The following is a 26,418-nucleotide window of genomic DNA, read 5'->3' on the forward strand; positions in this document are numbered from 1 at the left end:
GTCACGATCTCGCAGTATGTGAGTTTGAGCCCCGTGTCGGGCTCTGTGCTGACTGCTCAGAGCCTGGAACCTGTTTCAGATTCTGTGTCTCCCTCTCTCTCTGACCCTCCCCCGTTCATGCTCTGTCTCTCTCTGTCTCAAAAATAAATAAACGTTAAAAATAATAAACCATATGCAGCTCCTGAGTTCACTAGGCATTTATATTTTTCTCTGCTTTTTGCCCATGTTGTTCCTTCCCTGTGGCATACTTTCCCCCCAATTTTGCCTTCAAGTCTCAGATTCAGCACTACCTCTGAGGAGCTTTCTCTGACTCTGCAGGCACATTTGGACATGCCCTTTCCTAAGTCTCCATATTATCATGTGCAAACTTACATCATGACCATTATGACACTGCGTTGTGATTACTTTTCTTTGTACTAGATATAATCTCTTTAAAGGTAAGGGATAATGTCTTATTATTTGTGTTTCCAAAGGACAGAGCATATATCCTGAAACAAACAAAAAAAGCCCCAAAAAACATTTCTTGGAGTGAGGGCACCTGGGTGGCTCAGTCGGTTAAGCTTCCAACCTCAGCTCAGGTCATGATCTCATGGTCCGTGAGTTCAAGCCCCCCATCGGGCTCTGTGCTGACAGCTCAGAGCCTGGAGCCTGCTTTGGATTCTGTGTCTCCCTCTCTCTCTGCCCCTCCCCCTCTCACACTTGTCTCTCTCTCTCTCACTATCAAAAATAAATAAACATTAAAAAAAAACATTTCTTGGAATATCTATACTAAAGGGGGATATTAAGGTGGCACCTGTTTGACAGAAGCAGAAAATTCTACCTAAGTAAATGTCATCTCCTCTGTTCTAATACTGAACTATTTCAAGAAGAGGGTAGTCCTATCCTCCTATAATTAAAAATGCTGAGGTAGCTCTTCAATATAAAATGAAATACAAGTGACCAAGAGCAAATTTCCACTGGAGTGTAGTCAAAAGAAAATCAGGACATAGGAGAAGAAAGGCATTAAAAAAAGAAGAAGATAGAAGTATAATGAATTTTTTTGTATCCCAGTTAGGCTTAAATCCTCATATAGAAATTTATAGGAATATCAGTATTCCAAAGAGATACAATAAATGCTGTTTGTTGAGAGTGAGCCATCAAAAGTTGGGGGCATAATTGAATTGTGTCAAAGTATGGGTTAAGTAAGGCTGGAAGAAAAGTTATAAGCATGGTGAAGGAAAAGGCATATTATACATCTTATACATATTATACATTCTTTATAAGGATCAGAAACTGTTGGAGTAATATGCATGAATGGAGTGGCCTAGTTCAAGACAAAACAGAGAGAGGAGATCTCTGGTATTAGCCGAATCTGAAAACTCAGCTGCAACTTAGAATTGTGGTCCAGTGTTGGCAGGGTTATTTTTCTTTTTCTTTCTTTCTTTCTTTTCTTTTTTTTTTTTAAGAAAATCTATCAAGCTCAGATGCCTGGGTGTCTCAGTCAGTTAAGTGTCCAGCTTTACCTCAGATTATATCTCATGGTTCATGAGTTCGAGCCCTGACTCCGGGCTCTGTGCTGACAGCATGGAGTCTGGAGCTGCTTTGGATTCTGTCCCTCCCTCTCCCTCTTTCTCTTTCTCTCTCTCTCTCTCAAAAATAAATAAGCATTAAAAATTTTTTAAAAATCTATCAAGCTATATTTTCTTGTGAAATCTCTCAGTCTCTAATTTTGTTGAATTAGCTTGATTTCTTTATAAACCTTTTAGGGAAAGACAAGCATGTTGTGAATGCAGGCTGTTGGCTTCCAAACTCTGCTAAAAGAATTAAAAAAAAACTGGGATAGACAATGACAAACTTGTACCAAACCAGAGGCTTAGTAAGTGGTGTAAAGCTGAGTTTAGATCAGACAAACTGGCTTCATTGGTGCTATTCACAGTCCCCACTCTGGGAGTTCTTAGTCATGCGGGGGGAGCAGGGGGAGACATGTGTGTCTCTAGCCTCCTCATTGGAACAATATTGCAAACACAAACTAAAGTACATAGGAGTGTAAAGAAGACCAATTATACTGAAATATAGTTATCAAAATGAGCTGTAAATATAGTTTGGGGTTTAACTGATTCCCCAGGAATAGACTTAACCACAGAAATGCCCAGGTAGAAATTAGATATTTATCCAAAGCTTCAGGGATATCTTAGCCAAATGAAATGTCTGACTTGATGCTATAATTTCACAATTCCAATTTTAACAGTTTCTTAAATAATACTTCTACCATGTCTCCAAATAAACTATTCCCTTATATTTCTGTAAATCTGGACAAGATCTTTCTGCCTGTAGTGGTAACTTCTTTATTTTTTTAAAATTTTTTATAATGTTTATTTATTTTTTAAGGAGAGAGAGACAGAGTGTGAGTGGGGGAGGGGCAGACAGAGAGGGAGACACAGAATTGGAATCAGGCTCCAGGCTCTGAGCTGTCAGCACAGAGCCCAAAGCAGGGCTCGAACCCACAAACTGTGAGATCATGACCTGAGCTGAAGTCAGCTGCTTAACCGAATGAGCCACTCAGGTTCCCCAGTAACTTCTTTATTAATAAGCTGAATATAGAGTGAATAGGTAAATGTCACCATTCATTTCCCAGTTAATATTTTTTTAATGTTTGTTTAAGAGAGAGCAAGCATGGGGGAGGGTAGAGGGAGAGAGAGACAGAGAAACACAAGCAGGCTCCATGCTGCTAGTGCAGAGCCCAACTTGGGGCTTGATCTCATTAATTGTGAAATCATGACCTGAGCCAAAATCAAGAGTCAGACATTTAACTGACTGAGCCACCCAGCTGCCCCTCCCAGTTAAGAATTTAAAGCATTTCCCTATCTTTTGAATGGGTAAAACATAAAGACAGACAAAATACATGAATATTTTATCACTTTTCAATCATAAAAACTTTATTTAAAAACATTGTCGTGAAACAGGACACTGACCTGTAGAACATTGTGCATTGTTTTTCCCCCCTGTGCAATCTTGGAATATATTTAAACTTAAAATGAATAAGAAACTTCTAAAATATAATACTTCCTTTGCAAAACACAAACATACAAAGGACAACATTAACTACATAAATGCACCAAAGATTAATAATTGGCACAAATCCAATATTTTAACATTAGTTAATATTAGGTAAATTGACACATCCTAAACAGTCTTAAAACCATGCCCTTTAAGTTCAGGTAAGCACATCTATTTCCATTCCATTTACCCTGTCATTTGTGCATATCTAACACAATGGCACTAAGTAATATTTATTAGTTAGTATTGGTTAAACGTTTAATGAATGCCAAGCACTGCTAATTGTGTTACATGTCTTTTCAATTTTCACAACATTCCTAGTGGTTATATACTAGATCCACATATTATAGGTGAGAAAACAAAGTCTTAGAAATGTTAGGAATACTTGCTCAAAGTTGTACAACAAGAAAGCGATGCCATTGGAATTCAAGACTGGTCCCATCTAATTGCTAAACATGTGTCCCTCAAAAACAGAGAAATAGATCTTGTACATTAACGTAGTATCATCAGCACACAGAAAGGACCTTAAACAGAATGGGTGCTCAATAAATAGTCATTGAACTAAAGATTGCTATTTCAGAAGCAGGGTTTATATTTTATTTTATATGTTTATTTGTTTATTTTTGAGAGAGAGCGAGTGAGCAAGTGGGGAAGAGGCAGAGAGAGAGGAAGAGAATCCATGCTGTCAGCACAGAGCCCGACATGGGGCTTGATCCCACAAACCATGAGTTCATGACCTGAGCCGAAATCAGGAGTCAGACATTTAGCTGACCAAGCCATCCAGGCACCCCAGAAGCAGGGTTTATATTTTAAAACAAAGATGATAATTTTTGCTAAAGAATGGAGATGAGACAAAAGGACATTTTTACTTTTTCTCATTTGACTGACTTTATGGCAAGAATAAAGAGTTTATGATTTGGCTAAAAATTAACTAGTATTTTAAACTAGAATGTTGTTTTTATACCTAGCTCCAATACTACATTTCTTCATAAACCTCTGCCACATTATTTAACTTCAGATATTAAATATTTATCTTGAAGATTGTGTTGAATCATGTTGAAACCTTAAAAGTCCAGAATAAATATAAGAAACTATTAATACCATGAATGTCATCATAACAGATTGTTTCCTAAACTATTTTCGTAAACTTCAGTCAATTCAAAGAGATGCAGCTTATCAGTATGTTGTTATTCATAAAAAACACAAAGTATCTGGCAATCTAATTTCTACAACCACCCTCCATGTTAACAATGGAAAACTGGAAAGTGTTCTATTTGTTTTTCTGCCATATGTCTTAACAAGCTGCAAAGAGACGTCCTAAAACTAGAATGTCAAATTTTGTGAGCTACTGGTTTCACCTGAATGTGGTTATTCTTTAAAGGTATACTACTTAAAAATAAAATGAGTTTTGGGTAAGAGTCTGTGTAGTTGGGAAGGCAAAAGAAAATGACATTTTTCGAGTCTGTTGTGTCCACTTTCCATAAAATGGTCACAACAGACAATTTTTATTATCTTCATATCAGAGATTAAACAGGGTAGAGAGATGAAGTGAAACTCCCAGGATAACACAACTAGGAAATGACAGATCCAAAATTAAATCTGGGGTCTAGGTATATTTAGAGCAATGACTTTTACCCATTACAGTAATTCAGTCTTGAACCAGCTCTAAGAATTTCCTGTATCTTAGGTTCTTCCACTGTTAGGGAAATGGTTTGGCTAGCTGATTTTCAAAAAATGTCTTGGAATAAAAAGTATGTTTAACACAATCACTAATAAGCCAGATTAGGAAGAATTGTTCTATGTATTTTTTTAAATTAGTTTCATCTTTTCTTCCTCTAGGCTATGTTATGTTGAGAATGAGAGACAAAACTCATACTAAGACTAATAAAGTTTTGTAATGTTTTACTTTGGAAATGACAAACTTGTCATGAATTTAGTAGTTAATTTTTCAAGCATTTAGTCTTAAGAGTAAATGAATGCATCATATCTCTGACATTCAGCCAGGTTTTAGGAAAGAATCATATTTTAGTTGTTTACTTTCTATGGTTTAAACTTCACAAATGGCTGTTTAAATAATTATTTGCTATATCAATTATCAAGTGTGGTAATGATCTATACACCTCTTAAGAAACCAGATTGTTAAATTTCAGATCCTCCAAACTGTTCTCTTTTGTTCAAAGTTGACTCAGAAGAATCTCTTCACCATTTGAATTTTCCCATAAAAATATTTCTAATGAAAAATAAACACTTTTAACCAAAGTTCTGCAAGTGGACACCATCAAAGTACCACAAGGCTGTGCAACTGAGTAGAAATGTTCTGGGGTAGAAGACAAGAGAACAGTATTTTATCTCAGGCTTCTCTAAGTTGCTGAGGTATGTTGATAGGATTCATGGGTATATGAAGCCCTGAATTTATGTTTTGATTATATGTGCATTTTTCTGTGAAAATAACCTATAGATTTCAGCAGATTTTCAAACGTGTCTGTAACATCAAAAGGCTCACAAACATCTCAGTAATTTTTAGACAAGATTATTTCACATCTCTCAACCCTGGCTTCTTCTTTTTGTGAATTTAAACTAAAAGTCTTGAAATGAAGATACTAAGTATTGCTATAAAAATAAACTGATGATATAAATCTCAGGAGATTCACTGCACTGGATATCTTGGAGAAGTTTTCCCAAGATTTAGGTATTGGTTACTTAGTTTCTTCTTCACAGCCGTCTTCATTTCCTGGTTTCTCAAAGTATAGATAAGTGGATTCAGAAAGGGAGTAAAGATGGTATAGAAAACAGACAGAACTTTGTCCACCAGGAAGTTGGTGAAAGGCCACACATAGATGAAGATGCAGGGCCCAAAGAACATTAACACAACTAGGAAATGTGCAGTGAAGGTAGAAAAAACCTTAGATGATCCTGTGGAGGAGTGGTCCTTGATAGTGACAAGAACAATGACATAGGAGGTGAGCAAAAGCAGAAAACTTACAAGAGCAATCACACCACTAGTTGAGATCATGAAGATTCCAAGAACATAGATATCTATACAAGCCAGCTGGATGACCAAAGGAAGGTCACAGAAGAAACTGTCTACAACATTGGGACCACAGAAGGGTAAATAGAGAGTAAAAGCTAACTGGCTCAAGGTATGCAGGAAGCCCACTGTCCAAGAAGTTACCACAAGCCCAACACACACTCTTTGGCTCATAATTGTTGAATAATGGAGAGGTTTGCATATGGCAATGTACCTGTCAAAAGACATGGAGATCAGCAGCACAATCTCAGTCCCAGTGAAAAGGTGCAAAAAGAAGATCTGAGAAATGCAGCCCTCAAAGGAGATGGTCTTATGCTCAGCAAAGAAGTCCATGATCATCTTTGGAGTGGCAAAGGAGGACAAGCACATGTCAATGAGAGACAGGTTGCTGAGGAGGAAATACATGGGGGAGTGAAGGTGTGGGGTGCATAGGACTGTGAGCAAAATCAAGCAGTTGCCCGACATAGTTAGTAAATAGAAAACAGAAAACATCACAAAGAAAAAAATCTGGAGCTCAGAAGAATCAGTAAGTCCAAGTAATACAAATTCAGATACTCCAGAATGGTTGAATCCCTCCATGATCTGCAGACTCTGCTCTGCAATGACAAAATAGGACAAAGTTAGAGAGCTAGAAAATGTGACACTTCTACAATTACACATGAAGGAATTATGGTATCAATAATTCACAAGAACACTGATTACCTAAAAGCCAACTAACAACTATCTCAGTAAAGATTTTTCCTTTTGGCACAAATTTAACAATTGCTATCAGATATCACTTCAAATGGACAACTTCTTGATTTTGACCAACATCAGCACATTTTGGGTTATATTCATCACATAACCACACACTAATATTCTGGATACTAAGTAGTTATATAATCCATATTTATAGAGGAAGAATTACACTAAGTGTGCTCTACTTATTCAGGTATATAAAAAATTAAATGATGGTTGAAATCTCCAAGCTTTCTGTTAAACAATAACAATAAAAATATGATGATGTCAAATCCATTATTGTTGAGCACTGGATTTAACTAACAGTTTAACATAACAATTTCAGAAGACACATTTAGTGTCTCCTATCAGGGTACTAACTAGTGACCTTCTGTTTTCTCAGCTACAGAAAAAATCCAGTTCCACCCTTACTTTACTTGCAAATTTTCAAATTGTTTTCTCACTATTGATAAGTACTATTCTTTTTTTTTTAATTTTTTTTTAACGTTTATTTATTTTTGAGACAGAGAGAGACAGAGCATGAACAGGGGAGGGGCGGAGAGAGAGGGAGACACGGAATCTGAAACAGGCTACAGGCTCTGAGCTGTCAGCACAGAGCCCGATGCGGGGCTCAAACTCACGGACCGTGAGATCATGACCTGAGCCGAAGTCGGACGCTTAACCGACCGAGCCACCCAGGCGCCCTGATAAGTACTATTCTTAATACTTAAATATATAAATAATAAGTTACTTTCTTGACCCCATTGAACTATTGATAACCAAAAGGTGTACCTATGAGTTTTTCTCAATTTTATTTTATGATCCCATAGAAACATTTGAAAGAGAGAGAATATCCCTCCTTCTCATGCTACTCCAACAAAACTATTTTTTTAGACTAGAAAAAAATATATTCTACAACTGGACAAGGAGATACACAAGATAAGTGTTGGACATCCTTGAGTACCATAATGCTCAAAACAAAACAAATTTAAAAATCCACTTAGATGGTGGTATCTCAAGGTGACACAGGAGCCACTTGGGGGAGGGTGCGAAAGACACGTTAAGGACTCAGACTTATTCTTCAAAATTGAGTTTGTAATTTGCAGCACATTTCAAGTTCTGCAAATACCTTCTGTGATTTTTTTTTAATTTAAATAATCTCCTGTTTTTCCATGACAAAAAATTAGCTTTCATAAACCATTTGCAAATACTCAAATTGTTCTTTCAATGTTGATAAATATCTGTAAAATTTATCAGAGAACAATAGTCCAGAAATATTAAAACTGGACTGTGGCAAAGTAGTTCAAAGGGTTAAGGTGTCCTTACCCTGCTGTGTGGCCTTGATCTTACCTTGATCTTGATCGAGAGATTAAATTAGATAGTCTGTATAAAGCACCTATCATATTTCCTGGGCAACATTTAAGAATTCTCTAGGTTTCAAAATTCATAGTTAAGAATACTGTTCTGAAATAATCAGCTTGTTTTAGTTCATTAATAATAATAATTACAGCATAAATATTCAAAACTAGTTTCAGTGCAGGGATTTAGGAAAAGACGTGTTCTTACAAAAATCGTTTCATCTTTTTGAAGTTAAATTACTTCATTTTAAATTTTTTTTTCAACGTTTTTTATTTATCTTTTTGGGACAGAGAGAGACAGAGCATGAACAGGGGAGGGGCAGAGAGAGAGGGAGACACAGAATCGGAAACAGGCTCCAGGCTCCGAGCCATCAGCCCAGAGCCTGACGCGGGCTCGAACTCACAGACCGCGAGATCGTGACCTGGCTGAAGTCGGACGCTTAACCGACTGCGCCACCCAGGCGCCCCAAATTACTTCATTTTAAATGAAAATTATGAGTACCTTGATATATTAAATGCACTGAAAATACTCAGCCTCACACATTTGAGTATTTCTTCTGTTTTCCTAACTTGATAATTCAATTAGTAATGGAAACTCAGAAACTATTATGCCTAATCTATATATATGTATATATGTATATGTATATAGGATGAATATATTGTATATTCATTGTAACTGAATAAACAGTTGTCAGAATTTTTTCTCCTTTCATCTACAGAATTCACATTTAATTCCTATTTAGTAGAACCATCTGTCTTTACATCTTCGTTATTTTTTTTTCTTTGCTACTCCATTATATTTGCTCTATAGAATTATTAAATGAATTGTTTTTGCCACCTGAAGAACACAAAACACGACCGCTTCCCAAGATCCTTAATATTATTTCCAGATTTTAACCTACCAGTTATACATCAGGAATCAAAAACACCATGTAGTTTGAGAGTCACAAGCCTACTGAAATCACCATGATTCTTAGTAAGCATCAAAAGCCTGGAGTATGGATATAGATTTTTCCCATTCCTGGTATAAAAACCTCTAGAAAGCAGCGACATTCAGGAGATGAGGGATTAGACACTCCTGTCTACTTGCAGTGGGAGTTATTAAAATGTTGAATTGACTTTTCCCAAAGTTACAAGAATTGTGGAGTGTGTCTTTGCTATTTAAAGTGAGGATAAACCCATGATGAAGCAGTCTTCATTAGAGAAAGAGCATAATTGGGACTGGACTGGGAGAAGGACACTCTAAGCAACATCAAGGAGCATTTTAGTAGCAAAAAATTGCTCCTTTGAATATAGAAATAGTCCCACCTTTAAGCCACAGTGTTCAGTGTCTCAATGTTGGAAAATTACTCTTTTAGGCTAAGATACTTTGTCACCAAAAAAAAAAAAAAAAAAAAAAATTATATATATATATATATATATATATATATATATATATATATATATATATTGCTTACTGGAAGAATCATATAAAGGTATAATCTGCATTAAAGTTTTTGACAGGACACTAAAAATTATTACAGGCTAGTAGGTATAATGATATCTGCTACAACCAATAGGTGAAATCTGGGGAAGGAGACGTTGGAAAGCCCAAAGAAATAACAAGAAGTTAAGACAGGTACTTTGCAAGTAACCTAAAAAAATGGTGTATGAATTAAATTACACAAATGTAAAGCATTTAGCACAATACCTAGCATAGAGAAAGTAGTGAATAAAATATAGGATAACTAGTGGAGGTGATTCTAAATAACATTATTTTTTGAAATGTCCGTCACACATAATTCAGGAAAATACCAGATGTAGATTCTCAACCTGAAACAATAACTGAGGATGTTGCCATATTTACTTGAATCATTCATGTGTGGATTGCTCTTCAAACACAACTTTCTCGAGAGTTCCGGAAGATGGCGGCGTAGGAGGACGCTGGGCTCACCGCGCGTCCTGCTGATCACTTAGATTCCACCTATACCTGCCTAAATAACCCAGAAAACCGCCAGAGGATTAGCAGAACGGAGTCTCCGGACCCAAGCGCAGACGAGAGGCCCACGGAAGAGGGTAGGAAGGGCGGCGAGGCGGTGCGCGCTCCACGGACTGGTGGGAGGGAGCCGGGGCGGAGGGGCGGCTCGCCGGCCAAGCAGAGCCCCCGAGTCGGGCTGGCAAAAGCGGAGGGGCCGGACGGACTGTGTTCCGACAGCAAGCGCGACTTAGCGTCTGGGAGGTCAGAAGTTAACAGCTCTGCTCAGAAAGCGGGAAGGCTGGAGGACAAAGGGAGGGAGAGCTGCTGAGCCCCCGGACGGCAGAGCTCAGCTTGGCGGGGAACAAAGGCACTCGCCAGCACCATCTCCCCCGCCCATCCCCCAGCCAAAATCCCAAAGAGAACCAGTTCCTGCCAGGGAACTTGCTCGCTCCACGCAAACACCCAACTCTGTGCTTCTGCGGAGCCAAACCTCCGGCAGTGGATCTGACTCACTCCCGCTGCCACAGGGCCCCTCCTGAAGTGGATCACCTAAGGAGAAGCGAGCTAAGCCTGCCCCTCCCGCCCCCGTGCACCTTGCCTAACCACCCCAGCTAATACACCAGCTCCCCAGCACCACAAGCCTGGCAGTGTGCAAGTAGACCAGACGGGCCACACCACCCCACAGTGAATCCCGCCCCTAGGAGAGGGGAAGAGAAGGCACACACCAGTCTGACTGTGGCCCCAGCGGTGGGCTGGGGGCAGACATCAGGTCGGACTGCGGCCCCGCCCACCAACTCCAGTTATACACCACAGCACGGGGGAAGTGCCCTGCAGGTCCTCACCGCTCCAGGGACTATCCAAAATGACCAAACGGAAGAATTCCCCTCAGAAGAATCTCCAGGAAATAACAACAGCTAATGAACTGATCAAAAAGGATTTAAATAATATAATAGAAAGTGAATTTAGAATAATAGTCATAAAATTAATCGCTGGGCTTGAAAACAGTATACAGGACAGCAGAGAATCTCTTGCTACAGAGATCAAGGGACTAAGGCACAGTCACGAGGAGCTGAAAAACGCTTTAAACGAAATGCAAAACAAAATGGAAACCACGACGGCTCGGATTGAAGAGGCAGAGGAGAGAATAGGTGAACTAGAAGATAAAGTTATGGAGAAAGAGGAAGCTGAAAGAAACAGAGATAAAAAAATCCAGGAGTATGAGGGGAAAATTAGAGAACTAAGTGATACACTAAAAAGAAATAATATACGCATAATTGGTATCCCAGAGGAGGAAGAGAGAGAGAAAGGTGCTGAAGGGGTACTTGAAGAAATTATAGCTGAGAACTTCCCTGAACTGGGGAAGGAAAAAGGCATTGAAATCCAAGAGGCACAGAGAACTCCCTTCAGACGTAACTTGAATCGATCTTCTGCACGACATATCATAGTGAAACTGGCAAAATACAAGGATAAAGACAAAATTCTGAAAGCAGCAAGGGATAAACGTGCCCTCACATATAAAGGGAGACCTATAAGACTCGTGACTGATCTCTCCTTTGAAACTTGGCAGGCCAGAAAGGCTTGGCACGATATCTTCAGTGTGCTGAACAGAAAAAATATGCAGCCGAGAATCCTTTATCCAGCAAGTCTGTCATTTAGAATAGAAGGAGAGATAAAGGTCTTCCCAAACAAACAAAAACTGAAGGAATTTGTCACCACGAAACCAGCCCTACAAGAGATCCTAAGGGGGATCCTGTGAGACAAAGTACCAGAGACATCACTACAAGCATAAAACATACAGACATCACAATGACTCTAAACCCGTATCTTTCTATAATAACACTGAATGTAAATGGATTAAATGCACCAACCAAAAGACATAGGGTATCAGAATGGATAAAAAAACAAGACCCATCTATTTGCTGTCTACAAGAGACTCATTTGAGATCTGAGGACACCTTTAGATTGAGAGTGAGGGGATGGAGAACTATTTATCATGCTACTGGAAGCCAAAAGAAAGCTGGAGTAGCCATACTTATATCAGACAAACTAGACTTTAAATTAAAGGCTGTAACAAGAGATGAAGAAGGGCATTATATAATAATTACAGGGTCTATCCATCAGGAAGAGCTAACAATTATAAATGTCTATGCGCCAAATACCGGAGCCCCCAGATATATAAAACAGTTACTCATAAACATAAGCAACCTTATTGATAAGAATGTGGTCATTGCAGGGGACTTTAACACCCCACTTACAGAAATGGATAGATCATCTAGACACACAGTCAATAAAGAAACAAGGGCCCTGAATGATACATTGGATCAGATGGACTTGACAGATATATTTAGAACTCTGCATCCCAAAGCAACAGAATATACTTTCTTCTCGAGTGCACATGACATTCTCCAAGATAGATCATATACTGGGTCACAAAACAGCCCTTCATAAGTTTACAAGAATTGAAATTATACCATGCATACTTTCAGACCACAATGCTATGAAGCTTGAAATCAACCACAGGAAAAAGTCTGGAAAACCTCCAAAAGCATGGAGGTTAAAGAACACCCTACTAACGAATGAGTGGGTCAACCAGGCAATTAGAGAAGAAATTAAAAAATATATGGAAACAAACGAAAATGAAAATACAACAATCCAAACGCTTTGGGATGCAGCGAAGGCAGTCCTGAGAGGAAAATACATTGCAATCCAGGCCTATCTCAAGAAACAAGAAAAATCCCAAATACAAAATCTAACAGCACACCTAAAGGAAATAGAAGCAGAACAGCAAAGACAGCCTAAACCCAGCAGAAGAAGAGAAATCATAAAGATCAGAGCAGAAATAAACAATATAGAATCTAAAAAAACTGTAGAGCAGATCAACGAAACCAAGAGTTGGTTTTTTGAAAAAATAAACAAAATTGACAAACCTCTAGCCAGGCTTCTCAAAAAGAAAAGGGAGATGACCCAAATAGATAAAATCATGAATGAAAATGGAAATATTACAACCAATCCCTCAGAGATACAAACAATTATCAGGGAATACTATGAAAAATTATATGCCAACAAATTGGACAACCTTGAAGAAATGGACAAATTCCTAAACACCCACACTCTTCCAAAACTCAATCAGGAGGAAATACAAAGCTTGAACAGACCCATAACCAGCGAAGAAATTGAATCGGTTATCAAAAATCTCCCAACAAATAAGAATCCAGGACCAGAAGGCTTCCCAGGGGAGTTCTACCAGACATTTAAAGCAGAGATAGTACCTATCCTTCTCAAGCTATTCCAAGAAATAGAAAGGGAAGGAAAACTTCCAGACTTATTCTATGAAGCCAGTATTACTTTGATTCCTAAACCAGACAGAGACCCAGTAAAAAAAGAGAACTACAGGCCAATATCCCTGATGAATATGGATGCAAAAATTCTCAAGAAGATACTAGCAAATCGAATTCAACAGCATATAAAAAGGATTATTCACCATGATCAAGTGGGATTCATTCCTGGGATGCAGGGCTGGTTCAACATTTGCAAATCGATCAACGTGATACATCACATTAACAAAAAAAAAGAGAAGAACCATATGATCCTGTCAATCGATGCAGAAAAGGCCTTTGACAAAATCCAGCACCCTTTCTTAATAAAAACCCTTGAGAAAGTCGGGATAGAAGGAACACACTTAAAGATCATAAAAGCCATTTATGAAAAGCCCACAGCTAACATCATCCTCAATGGGGAAAAACTGAGAGCTTTTTCCCTGAGATCAGGAACACGACAGGGATGCCCACTCTCACCGCTGTTGTTTAATATAGTGCTGGAAGTTCTAGCATCAGCAATCAGACAACAAAAGGAAATCAAAGGCATCCAAATTGGCAAAGATGAAGTCAAGCTTTCGCTTTTTGCAGATGACATGATATTATACATGGAAAATCCGATAGACTCCACCAAAAGTCTGCTAGAACTGATACATGAATTCAGCAAAGTTGCAGGATACAAAATCAATGTACAGAAATCAGTTGCATTCTTATACACTAACAATGAAGCCACAGAAAGACAAATAAAGAAACTAATCCCATTCACAATTGCACCAAGAAGCATAAAATACCTAGGAATAAATCTAACCAAAGATGTAAAAGATCTGTATGCTGAAAACTATAGAAAGCTTATGCAGGTAATTGAAGAAGATATAAAGAAATGGAAAGACATTCCCTGCTCATGGATTGGAAGAATAAATATTGTCAAAATGTCAATACTACCCAAAGCTATCTACACATTCAATGCAATCCCAATCAAAATTGCACCAGCATTCTTCTTGAAACTAGAACAAGCAATCCTAAAATTCATATGGAACCACAAAAGGCCCCGAATAGCCAAAGTAATTTTGAAGAAGAAGACCAAAGCAGGAGGCATCACAATCCCAGACTTTAGCCTCTACTACAAAGCTGTCATCATCAAGACAGCATGGTATTGGCATAAAAACAGACACATAGACCAATGGAATAGAATAGAAACCCCAGAACTAGACCCACAAACGTATGGCCAACTCATTTTTGACAAAGCAGGAAAGAACATCCAATGGAAAAAAGACAGTCTCTTTAACAAATGGTGCTGGGAGAACTGGACAGCAACATGCAGAAGGTTGAAACTAGACCACTTTCTCACACCATTCACAAAAATAAACTCAAAATGGATAAAGGACCTGAATGTGAGACAGGAAACCATCAAAACCTTAGAGGAGAAAGCAGGAAAAGACCTCTCTGACCTCAGCCGTAGCAATCTCTTACTCGGCACATCCCCAAAGGCAAGGGAATTAAAAGCAAAAGTGAATTACTGGGACCTTATGAAGATAAAAAGCTTCTGCACAGCAAAGGAAACAACCAACAAAACTAAAAGGCAACCAACGGAATGGGAAAAGATATTTGCAAATGACACATCGGACAAAGGGCTAGTATCCAAAATCTATAAAGAGCTCATCAAACTCCACACCCGAAAAACAAATAACCCAGTGAAGAAATGGGCAGAAAACATGAATAGACACTTCTCTAAAGAAGACATCCGGATGGCCAACAGGCACATGAAAAGATGTTCAACGTCGCTCCTCATCAGGGAAATACAAATCAAAACCACACTCAGATACCACCTCACGCCAGTCAGAGTGGCCAAAATGAACAAATCAGGAGACTATAGATGCTGGAGAGGATGTGGAGAGACGGGAACCCTCTTGCACTGTTGGTGGGAATGCAAATTGGTGCAGCCACTCTGGAAAGCAGTGTGGAGGTTCCTCAGAAGAATGCATATTCTTAATAAGAATGCATACTTAACAATGTAAATCCTAGAACAACCTGGAGAAAAGAAAAAAACAATATAGCTAATTAAAGAGAGAAAAAATAAGAACAAATGATACAAATAGAAAAAAAGCACAAGATGATAGATTTAAAAACAATACTGATGAGTACATTAAGTATAAATGAAATAAACCATGTATTATGGAGTAACCATATACTGGAAACTACAAGCCCTAAATATTTTTAAAAATTAATATCCACATCTTAAAAAGTAAACTGATGAAATTAGTTTAAAAATATTTTATTCAACCAAATATATCTAATTACTTCAATATGTAGTAGATGCAATCTTTTTTATATACTTTTTCATACTAAGTCTTTGAAATCTGATATGTATATATAGCACACCTCAAGTCAGACTAGCCAGAATTTCAGTGCTAAATAGTTTCATGGGGCTAGTAGTTACCTTATTAGACAGTGCAGGCCTAAATACTCCAATTAGACTTTTCAGAATTGATAAAAAAAGATGGTGTTACAAGAAACCCATTTCAAATATTAAAGATGAGTTAAACATCTAATAAAAAAATCATACAAATATGAATTAAAAGTCTGAAATGACTATATTAAAATCAACAAAGTAGACTTCAGTACAAGTAATATTATGAAAGAAGGGAATAAATGACAAAGAGGTCAATAACTGAAGAGAAAATAACAATCCTGAATATGTATGCATCTAGTAATAGATATTTGAAATACACAAAGCAAAAGTGGTAGAATTAAAAGAACTAGAGAAACTACTTACATATTTTAGATTTCAATGCCCCTACCTCAGTAAATGATTGAGTAAACAGAAAATTAGTATATAAAAGACTTGAACAACATTATCAACCAGCTTGTTTTAATTGAGACATCTAGCAACTGCACCAAACAGCTTCTTTTAAAGTGTTAGGAAATATTAAGGCCTTAATAAATCCAAAAGATTTGAAATGCAAAATATGTGTTTTAATTACAATGCAATTAATTGATTTGGAAATCAGTAAGAGAAAGCAGTCTGAAATATCCCAAACATTTAGAAATGTATTTCAAAATACATTTTGTGTATTTTGAATACAGTGTATTTCAAAATAAGTTGAAGAAGAAATCACGATAGAAATGAGGAAATATTTTTAAATGAATGAAAATGAAAACATGACTGATCAAAATTTATAGGATGCATCTAAATCAGTGCTTAGAGAAAAATGTATGCCATTAAATGCTCATATTAGAAAAGAACAGTCGGGGCACCTGGGTGGCTCAGCTGGGTTAAGCATCCGACTTTGGCCTAGGTCATAATCTCACAGTTCTCTGGGGTTGGAGCCCTGCATAGGGCTCTGTGCTGACAGCTCAGAGCCTGGAGCCTGCTTCAGATTCTGTGTCTCCCTCTCTCTCAAAAATAAGGAAACTTTAAAAAAATTAAAAAAGAAAGAACAGAACAGAAGAGTCCTCTCTGGCATTTTGTCCTGCAAATTGTACATGTTGAGTTCTCCCCCTAGAAACTCAAGTCCCTCTTAACACAGAGTCTGCAGACTTCTCCAAGTTTCCTGTCCTTCATTGTTCCCCAGAAATTCTGTCAGGAAAATAAGTTAGGAAACCACAGAACTTACCTTTTGGTTTTTGGTTTTACCATTTGTTGCCTGATGTTCAGTGTCTTGAAATCTGTTTTGTAGATTTTTTTTTTCTGTTGCTCTAAGCAGGAGGGTAAATTCAATTCCTGCCTCTCCATCTCAATCAGAACCAGAAATCCTGGTTTTGAGAACTGGTTAAAAGCTTTAAATATAAATGACAGCGTTTATTCACTTCATATGGCAATAGTGTTACAAATTGTATGGATAAAATGAGCACAACTATTTTTATTTTTTTTCTTTTGTACAATTTTATTCTATTATTATTTTTTAAATAAATGTATTTAAAACCATTTTTTTAAGTAGGCTCCACACCCAGTGCAGAGCCCAACACAGACCTTGAATTCATGACCACGGATCAGAACCTGAGCTGAGATCAAGAGTTGGACATTTAACAAACAGAGCCGTCCAGGTGCCCCTAAGATTTTAGTTTTAAGTAATCTCTACACCCAACATGGGGCTCAAACTTACAACCCCAAGATCAAGATTCACATGATCTAGTCACTGAGCCACTCAGGCACCCCTTAGACATCAGTCTCTTTTTTTTTTTTTATTTTTCCAATATATGAAATTTATTGTCAAATTGGTTTCCATACAACACCCAGTGCTCATCCCAAAAGGTGCCCTCCTCAATACCCATCACCCACCCTCCCCTCCCTCCCACCCCCCATCAACCCTCAGTTTGTTCTCAGTTTTTAACAGTCTCTTATGCTTTGGCTCTCTCCCACTCTAACCTCTTTTTTTTTTCTTCCCCTCCCCCATGGGTTTCTGTTACGTTTCTCAGGATCCACATAAGAGTGAAACCATATGGTATCTGTCTTTCTCTGTATGGCTTATTTCACTTAGCATCACACTCTCCAGTTCCATCCACGTTGCTACAAAAGGCCATATTTCATTCTTTCTCATTGCCACGTAGTATTCCATTGTGTATATAAACCACAATTTCTTTATCCATTCATCAGTTGATGGACATTTAGGCTCTTTCCATAATTTGGCGATTGTTGAGAGTGATGCTATAAACATTGGGGTACAAGTGCCCCTATGAATCAGTACTCCTGTATCCCTTGGGTAAATTCCTAGCAGTGCTATTGCTGGGTCATAGGGTAGGTCTATTTTTAATTTTCTGAGGAACCTCCACACTGCTTTCCAGAGCAGCTGCACCAATTTGCATTCCCACCAACAGTGCAAGAGGGTTCCCATTTCTCCACATCCTCTCCAGCATCTATAGTCTCCTGATTTGTTCATTTTGGCCACTCTGACTGGCGTGAGGTGATATCTGAGTGTGGTTTTGATTTGTATTTCCCTGATAAGGAGCGACGTTGAGCATCTTTTCATGTGCCTGTTGGCCATCCGGATGTCTTCTTTAGAGAAGTGTCTATTCATGTTTTCTGCCCATTTCTTCACTGGATTATTTGTTTTTCGGGTGTGGAGTTTGGTGAGCTCTTTATAGATTTTGGATACTAGCCCTTTGTCCGATATGTCACTTGCAAATATCTTTTCCCATTCCTTTGGTTGCCTTTTCGTTGTGTTGGTTGTTTCCTTTGCTGTGCAGAAGCTTTTTATCTTCATGAGGTCCCAGTAATTCATTTTTGCTTTTAATTCCCTGTCCTTTGGGGATGTGCCGAGTAAGAGATTGCTACGGCTGAGGTCAGAGAGGTCTTTTCCTGCTTTCTCCTCTAGGATTTTGATGGTTTCCTGTCTCCCATTCAGGTCCTTTATCCATTTTGAGTTTATTTTTGTGAATGGTGTGAGAAAGTGGTCTAGTTTCAACCTTCTGCATGTTGCTGTCCAGTTCTCCCAGCACCATTTGTTAAAGAGACTGTCTTGTTTCCATTGGATGTTCTTTCCTGCTTTGTCAAAGATGAGTTGGCCATACGTTTGTGGGTCTAGTTCTGGGGTTTCTATTCTATTCCATTGGTCTATGTGTCTGTTTCTGTGCCAATACCATGCTGTCTTGATGATGACAGCTTTGTAGTAGAGGCTAAAGTCTGGGATTGTGATGCCTCCTGCTTTGGTCTTCTTCTTCAAAATTACTTTGGCTATTCAGGGCCTTTTGTGGTTCCATATGAATTTTAGGATTGCTTGTTCTAGTTTCGAGAAGAATGCTGGTGCAATTTTGATTGGGATTGCATTGAATGTGTAGATAGCTTTGGGTAGTATTGACATTTTGACAATATTTATTCTTCCAATCCATAGGCAGGGAATGTCTTTCCATTTCTTTATATCTTCTTCAATTACCTGCATAAGCTTTCTATAGTTTTCAGCATATAGTTCTTTTACATCTTTGGTTAGATTTATTCCTAGGTATTTTATGCTTCTTGGTGCAATTGTGAATGGGATCAGTTTCTTTATTTGTCTTTCTGTTGCTTCATTGTTAGTGTATAAGAATGCAACTGATTTCTGTACGTTGATTTTGTATCCTGCAACTTTGCTGAATTCATGTATCAGTTCTAGCAGACTTTTGGTGGAGTCTATCGGACTTTCCATGTATAATATCATGTCATCTGCAAAAAGCGAAAGCTTGACTTCATCTTTGCCAATTTGGATGCCTTTGATTTCCTTTTGTTGTCTGATTGCTGATGCTAGAACTTCCAAGACTGTATTAAACAACAGCGGTGAGAGTGGGCATCCCTGTCTTGTTCCTGATCTCAGGGGAAAAGCTCTCAGTTTTTCCCCATCGAGGATGATGTTAGCTGTGGGCTTTTCATAAATGGCTTTTATGATCTTTAAGTATGTTCCTTCTATCCCGACTTTCTCAAGGGTTTTTATTAAGAAAGGGTGCTGGATTTTGTCAAAGGCCTTTTCTGCATCGATTGACAGGATCATATGGTTCTTCTTTTTTTTTTTTTTTTTAATGTGATGTATCACGTTGATTGATTTGCGAATGTTGAACCAGCCCTGCATCCCAGGAATGAATCCCACTTGATCATAGTGAATAATTCTTTTTATATGCCGTTGAATTCGATTTGCTAGTATCTTATTGAGAATTTTTGCATCTATATTCATCAGAGATATTGGCCTGTAGTTCTCTTTTTTTACTGGGTCTCTGTCTGGTTTAGGAACCAAAGTAACACTGGCTTCATAGAATGAGTCTGGAAGTTTTCCTTCCCTTTCTATTTCTTGGAATAGCTTGAGAAGGATAGGTATTATCTCTGCTTTAAACGTCTGGTAGAACTCCCCTGGGAAGCCATCTGGTCCTGGACTCTTCTTTGTTGGGAAATTTTTGATAACCAATTCAATTTCTTCGCTGGTTATGCGTCTGTTCAAGCGCTCTATTTCCTCCTGATTGAGTTTTGGAAGAGTGTGGGTGTTTAGGAATTTGTCCATTTCTTCCAGGTTGTCCAATTTGTTGGCATATAATTTTTCATAGTATTCCCTGATAATTGTTTGTATCTCTGAGGGATTGGTTGTAAGAATTCCATTTTCATTCATTATTTTATCTATTTGGGTCATCTCCCTTTTCTTTTTGAGAAGCCTGGCTAGAGGTTTGTCAATTTTGTTTATTTTTTCAAAAAACCAACTCTTGGTTTCGTTGATCTGCTCTACAGTTTTTTTAGATTCTATATTGTTTATTTCTGCTCTGATCTTTATGATTTCTCTTCTTCTGCTGGGTTTAGGCTGCCTTTGCTGTTCTGCTTCTATTTCCTTTAGGTGTGCTGTTAGATTTTGTATTTGGGATTTTTCTTGTTTCTTGAGATAGGCCTGGATTGCAATGTATTTTCCTCTCAGGACTGCCTTCGCTGCATCCCAAAGCGTTTGGATTGTTGTATTTTCATTTTCGTTTGTTTCCATATATTTTTTAATTTCTTCTCTAATTGCCTGGTTGACCCACTCATTCGTTAGTAGGGTGTTCTTTAACCTCCATGCTTTTGGAGGTTTTCCAGACTTTTTCCTGTGGTTGATTTCAAGCTTCATAGCATTGTGGTCTGAAAGTATGCATGGTATAATTTCAATTCTTGTAAACTTATGAAGGGCTGTTTTGTGACCCAGTATATGATCTATCTTGGAGAATGTTCCATGTGCACTCGAGAAGAAAGTATATTCTGTTGCTTTGGGATGCAGCGTTCTAAATATATCTGTCAAGTCCATCTGATCCAATGTATCATTCAGGGCCCTTGTTTCTTTATTGACCGTGTGTCTAGATGATCTATCCATTTCTGTAAGTGGGGTGTTAAAGTCCCCTGCAATTACCACATTCTTATCAATAAGGTTGCTTATGTTTATGAGTAATTGTTTTATATATCTGGGGGCTCTGGTATTCGGCGCATAGACATTTATAACTGTTAGCTCTTCCTGATGGATAGACCCTGTAATTATTATATAATGCCCTTCTTCATCTCTTGTTACAGCCTTTAATTTAAAGTCTAGTTTGTCTGATATAAGTATGGCTACTCCAGCTTTCTTTTGGCTTCCAGTCGCATGATAAATAGTTCTCCATCCCCTTACTCTCAATCTGAAGGTGTCCTCAGGTCTAAAATGAGTCTCTTGTAGACAGCAAATAGATGCGTCTTGTTTTTTTATCCATTCTGATACCCTATGTCTTTTGGTTGGTGCATTTAATCCATTTACATTCAGTGTTATTATAGAAAGATACGGGTTTAGAGTCATTGTGATGTCTGTATGTTTTATGCTTGTAGTGATGTCTCTGGTACTTTGTCTCACAGGACCCCCCTTAGGATCTCTTGTAGGGCTGGTTTCGTGGTGACAAATTCCTTCAGTTTTTGTTTGTTTGGGAAGACCTTGATCTCTCCTTCTATTCTAAATGACAGACTTGCTGGATAAAGGATTCTCGGCTGCATATTTTTTCTGTTCAGCACACTGAAGATATCGTGCCAAGCCTTTCTGGCCTGCCAAGTTTCAAAGGAGAGATCAGTCACGAGTCTTATAGGTCTCCCTTTATATGTGAGGGCACGTTTATCCCTTGCTGCTTTCAGAATTTTGTCTTTATCCTTGTATTTTGCCAGTTTCACTATGATATGTCGTGCAGAAGATCGATTCAAGTTACGTCTGAAGGGAGTTCTCTGTGCCTCTTGGATTTCAATGCCTTTTTCCTTCCCCAGTTCAGGGAAGTTCTCAGCTATAATTTCTTCAAGTACCCCTTCAGCACCTTTCTCTCTCTCTTCCTCCTCTGGGATACCAATTATGCGTATATTATTTCTTTTTAGTGTATCACTTAGTTCTCTAATTTTCCCCTCATACTCCTGGATTTTTTTATCTCTCTTTCTTTCAGCTTCCTCTTTCTCCATAACTTTATCTTCTAGTTCACCTATTCTCTCCTCTGCCTCTTCAATCCGAGCCGTCGTGGTTTCCATTTTGTTTTGCATTTCGTTTAAAGCGTTTTTCAGCTCCTCGTGACTGTGCCTTAGTCCCTTGATCTCTGTGGCAAGAGATTCTCTGCTGTCCTGTATACTGTTTTCAAGCCCAGCGATTAATTTTATGACTATTATTCTAAATTCACTTTCTGTTATATTATTTAAATCCTTTTTGATCAGTTCATTAGCTTTTGTTATTTCCTGGAGATTCTTCTGAGGGGAATTCTTCCGTTTGGTCATTTTGGATAGTCCCTGGAGTGGTGAGGACCTGCAGGGCACTTCCCCTGTGCTGTGGTGTATAACTGGAGTTGGTGGGCGGGGCCGCAATCCACCCTGATGTCTGCCCCCAGCCCACCACTGGGGCCAGTCAGACTGGTGTGTGCCTTCTCTTCCCCTCTCCTAGGGGCGGGATTCACTGTGGGGTGGCGTGGCCCGTCTGGGCTACTTGCACACTGCCAGGCTTGTGGTGCTGGGGATCTGGCGTATTAGCTGGGATGGGTAGGCAAAGTGCACCGGGAGAAGGAGGGGCCCTGTGGCAGCAGGAGGGAGTCAGATCCGCTGCCGGAGGTTTGGCCCCGCAGAAGCACAGAGTTGGGTGTTTGCGCGGAGTGAGCAAGTTCCCTGGCAGGAACTGGTTCCCTTTGGGATTTTGGCTGGGGGATGGGTGGGGGAGATGGCACTGGTGAGCGCCTTTCTTCCCCACCAAGCTGAGTTCTGTCCTCCAGGGGCTCAGCAGCTCTCCCTCCCTTTGTCCTCCAGCCTTCCCGCTTTCTGAGCAGAGCTGTTAACTTATGACCTCCCAGACACTAAGTCGCGCTTGCTGTCGGAACACAGTCCGTCAGGCCCCTCCGCATTTGCCTGCCAGACTCGGGGTCTCTGCTTGGCCGGTGGGCAGCCCCTCCTCCCCGGCTCCCTCCCGCCAGTCCGTGGAGCGCGCACCGCCTCTCCACCCTTCCTACCCTCTTCCGTGGGCCTCTCGTCTGCGCTTGGCTCTGGAGACTCCATTCTGCTAATCCTCTGGCGGTTTTCTGTGTTATTTAGGCAGGTGTAGGTGGAATCTAAGTGATCAGCCGGACGCGCGGTGAACCCAGAGTCCTCCTATGCCGCCATCTTCCTCCCCCCTCGAGCACAACTATTTTTAAAAGTGAGCAATTCACGTGAAAATTGAATACATGAAAAAATATAAACACTGTTTGCAATCATTAAAATAGAAACCTCTACTAGATATAATACTTTGATCTTTTCTAAATTTTTTTTTAACGTTTATTTATTTATTTTTTGAGACAGAGAGAGACAGAGCATGAACAGGGGAGGAGCAGAGAGAGAGGGAGACACAGAATCTGAAACAGGCTCCAGGCTCCGAGCTGTCAGCACAGGGCACGAACCAACCGACCGTGAGATCATGACCCAAGCCGAAGTCGGACGCTTAACCGACCAAGCCACCCAGGCGCCCCTGATCTTTTCTAAATGCAGATCTTTAAAAGAGAACAAATATTGGTGTTAGAAATAATGAGGGCAGATAATTTCATATATTTTGGTGGAAAATTAAATTGATAGAATTTCTATGTATATATCAGTGTTTATACCTTGTGATCTAATAATTGTGAAAAGCTGTATTTAAAGCAATTTAAAAAAAATTTTTTTAATGTTTATTTTTAAGAGAGAGAGAGAGAGAGTGTGAGTGGGCGAGGGGCAGAAAGAGTGGGAGACAGAATCAGAAGCAGGCCCTGAGCTGTTAGCACAGAGCCTGATGCGGGGCTCCAACTTAAACTGTGGGATCATGACTTGAGCCGAAGTCAGACACAATCGACTGAGTCACCCAAATGCCACTAAAACATTTTTATATGAACTTAGCTTAAAATAGCAAAAATCTAAACTTAGAAAGGCAGAGATTAAATATCAAAAATGATAAATAATACATTGTTATTTAAAGAGTATTGTGATCTGTATGTACTTCTTTGAAATATAACTGTAATATTAAGAGAAAAGAACAAGTTTTAAACTCAGAATATAATATGACCCAATTTTAACAAAATAGTAACTTATTTATATATGTAAACTGACAAAATTTTAATATTAGGTATTTCTGAGTATTTAACTTTCACATTCTTTAATTCATTTATTTAAAAAATATTTACAGGCACCTTCTTTGTTACAATAGTAACAAATCTTTGCTTTCATGGATGTTATATAGCATCATGAAGAAAGAATAAAATAAGTACATGGGACGTAGGTCATGTTAAAAAATAATAAGTGATATGAAAAAAATAGTGCACAGAAGGGGGATACAGAGTATTGTGGAAATGGATTGCAAATTTCAATATGGTAGTCAGGAAGGTTTCACATGGAAGGTAACATTTGTGGGAAGTTCTGGAAGAAATTATGAAGTGAGTCATAATCACTCATAGGGAGGTTGTGATGAAGGAAGATTAGGGGTCAATCTGGAATGTTATGTGTGAGGTGATATTAAAACACGAAAGTAGAGCTGTGGCAGTGGCATAAGGCTGCTGGGTAGAGGAGCTGAGAGTTTATGAGAAAGATATAAAGAGAAGTTATCAATATTTCTTAGATGGAATTCAAAACCAAGGAAGCTTGGTAGCTAAGGAGAAACTCCCAAAGAAGAATGAGGAACAGCTGGCTAAGTGGAGGCGAGACTATGAAAGTGAAGACTTTTGATAAGGCAGTGATGCACTACGTCAAAGGCCACTTAGAGGCACTACACTAATGCAAAATATTAATGGGGGGGAGGGGGGAGGCGCCTGGGTGGCTCAGTCAAGAAATCAACTTTGGCTCAGGTCATATCTCACAGACTCTGCACTGACAGAGCCTGGAGCCTGCTTCAGATTCTGTCTCCCTCTCTCTCTCAAATGAATAAACATTAAAAAATATTAATAGGGGAGCATATGTATGTATAGTGGTGGGCAGAAGGTGTATGAGAACTCTATTTCCTGCTCAACTTTTCCGTAAACCTAAAATCACACAGGAAAAGTCTACTAATTTTTAAATCTAAACAATGTTTGAGGAGCTTTGCTGTAAAAAAGAAGGGGGAAATGAGATAATATGTAGAGGGGAAAAGGGAGTGAAGTTTTATTTAATATGAAAGAAATGTGATTATGTACCTAGAAAAAGAATCCAATTGGGAAGAAAAAGTTAATGGTGCAAAAGAGAGAAAAAATAATTACCAGAATAATTGCCTTTAGTAGCAGAGAGGATGGATTCTGATGCATAGATCAGGGAGTTGACTTTTGTAGAAGCAGTACCAAGTGACCCAGTTTCAAGAGAGATGAAAGGGAACATGGTCCCAGATGCAGGTATATGGGTAGATGTAGTGGTATGAGCTTGAGCAGTTCTCTTCTTGTTTTAGTGAAATAGTAAGCAACATGATGAGAGTGGAGCTGGAAGAGATATTTGAGAAATGAGAACGTTTTTTAATAGCCTGAATATTTTTACCATGGATACGAATTATATTTATGAGTATTTTAACTTTTGATTAGTTTTTTTTTTCAACGTTTTTTATTTATTTTTGGGACAGAGAGAGACAGAGCATGAACGGGGGAGGGGCAGAGAGAGAGAGGGAGACACAGAATCGGAAACAGGCTCCAGGCTCCGAGCCGTCAGCCCAGAGCCTGACGCGGGGCTCGAACTCAAGGACCGCAAGATCGTGACCTGGCTGAAGTCGGACGCTTAACCGACTGCGCCATTGATTAGTTTTTAAATACAAAAAAGTCCTAGAATTCTTTACATTTTTGGTTACAGTGTAAGTTTAATGGGGCAGAGAGGCAGTAGTAGAAGAAGCTTCTATTTTGCTAGAGGAGATCTGATAGGTACACAGTGCTCTGGATCATTCTCTTGGCTCAAGTCTTATGGTTAATGTGGTGGTATTTTTCAGATAACAGAGGGCAAAGATTGTAGCAAGAACAGCCAACCCTCTTGACAGCCTAGGTCTTCTGTGTTGTTCTGGGAGACATCTCTGGATGCCCAACTCATTGTCTGTTCTAGACCTTCCAACTATTTTGTAAACATGTAATCCTCTGTATTAAATCATACTGTGTTTAAAATAACTA

General features: G+C 38.8%; 1 protein-coding gene across 3 annotated transcripts in view; it reads right to left on the reverse strand.

Annotated features, from left to right (window-relative positions):
• Positions 1-2,667: 2,667 nt before the first annotated feature.
• LOC131516826 (olfactory receptor 4K2-like) overlaps positions 2,668-26,418 on the reverse strand; it is a 77,201-nt gene continuing 53,450 nt past the window's right edge. For 2 of the 3 annotated variants that reach the window (XM_058738337.1, XM_058738338.1), the window contains 2 exons: positions 17,025-17,187; positions 2,668-6,660 (listed from right to left, as the gene is read on the reverse strand). In XM_058738337.1, coding sequence (XP_058594320.1) covers positions 5,684-6,643 — 960 coding nt within the window. In that variant the 5' untranslated portion in view covers positions 6,644-6,660; positions 17,025-17,187 and the 3' untranslated portion in view covers positions 2,668-5,683. The remainder of the gene's footprint in view (positions 6,661-17,024; positions 17,188-26,418) is intronic. The other variant, XM_058738339.1, reaches the window with a different exon arrangement.

The sequence above is a fragment of the Neofelis nebulosa genome, chromosome 7 (assembly GCF_028018385.1).
Source record: "Neofelis nebulosa isolate mNeoNeb1 chromosome 7, mNeoNeb1.pri, whole genome shotgun sequence".
Taxonomy (NCBI): Eukaryota; Metazoa; Chordata; class Mammalia; order Carnivora; family Felidae; genus Neofelis; species Neofelis nebulosa.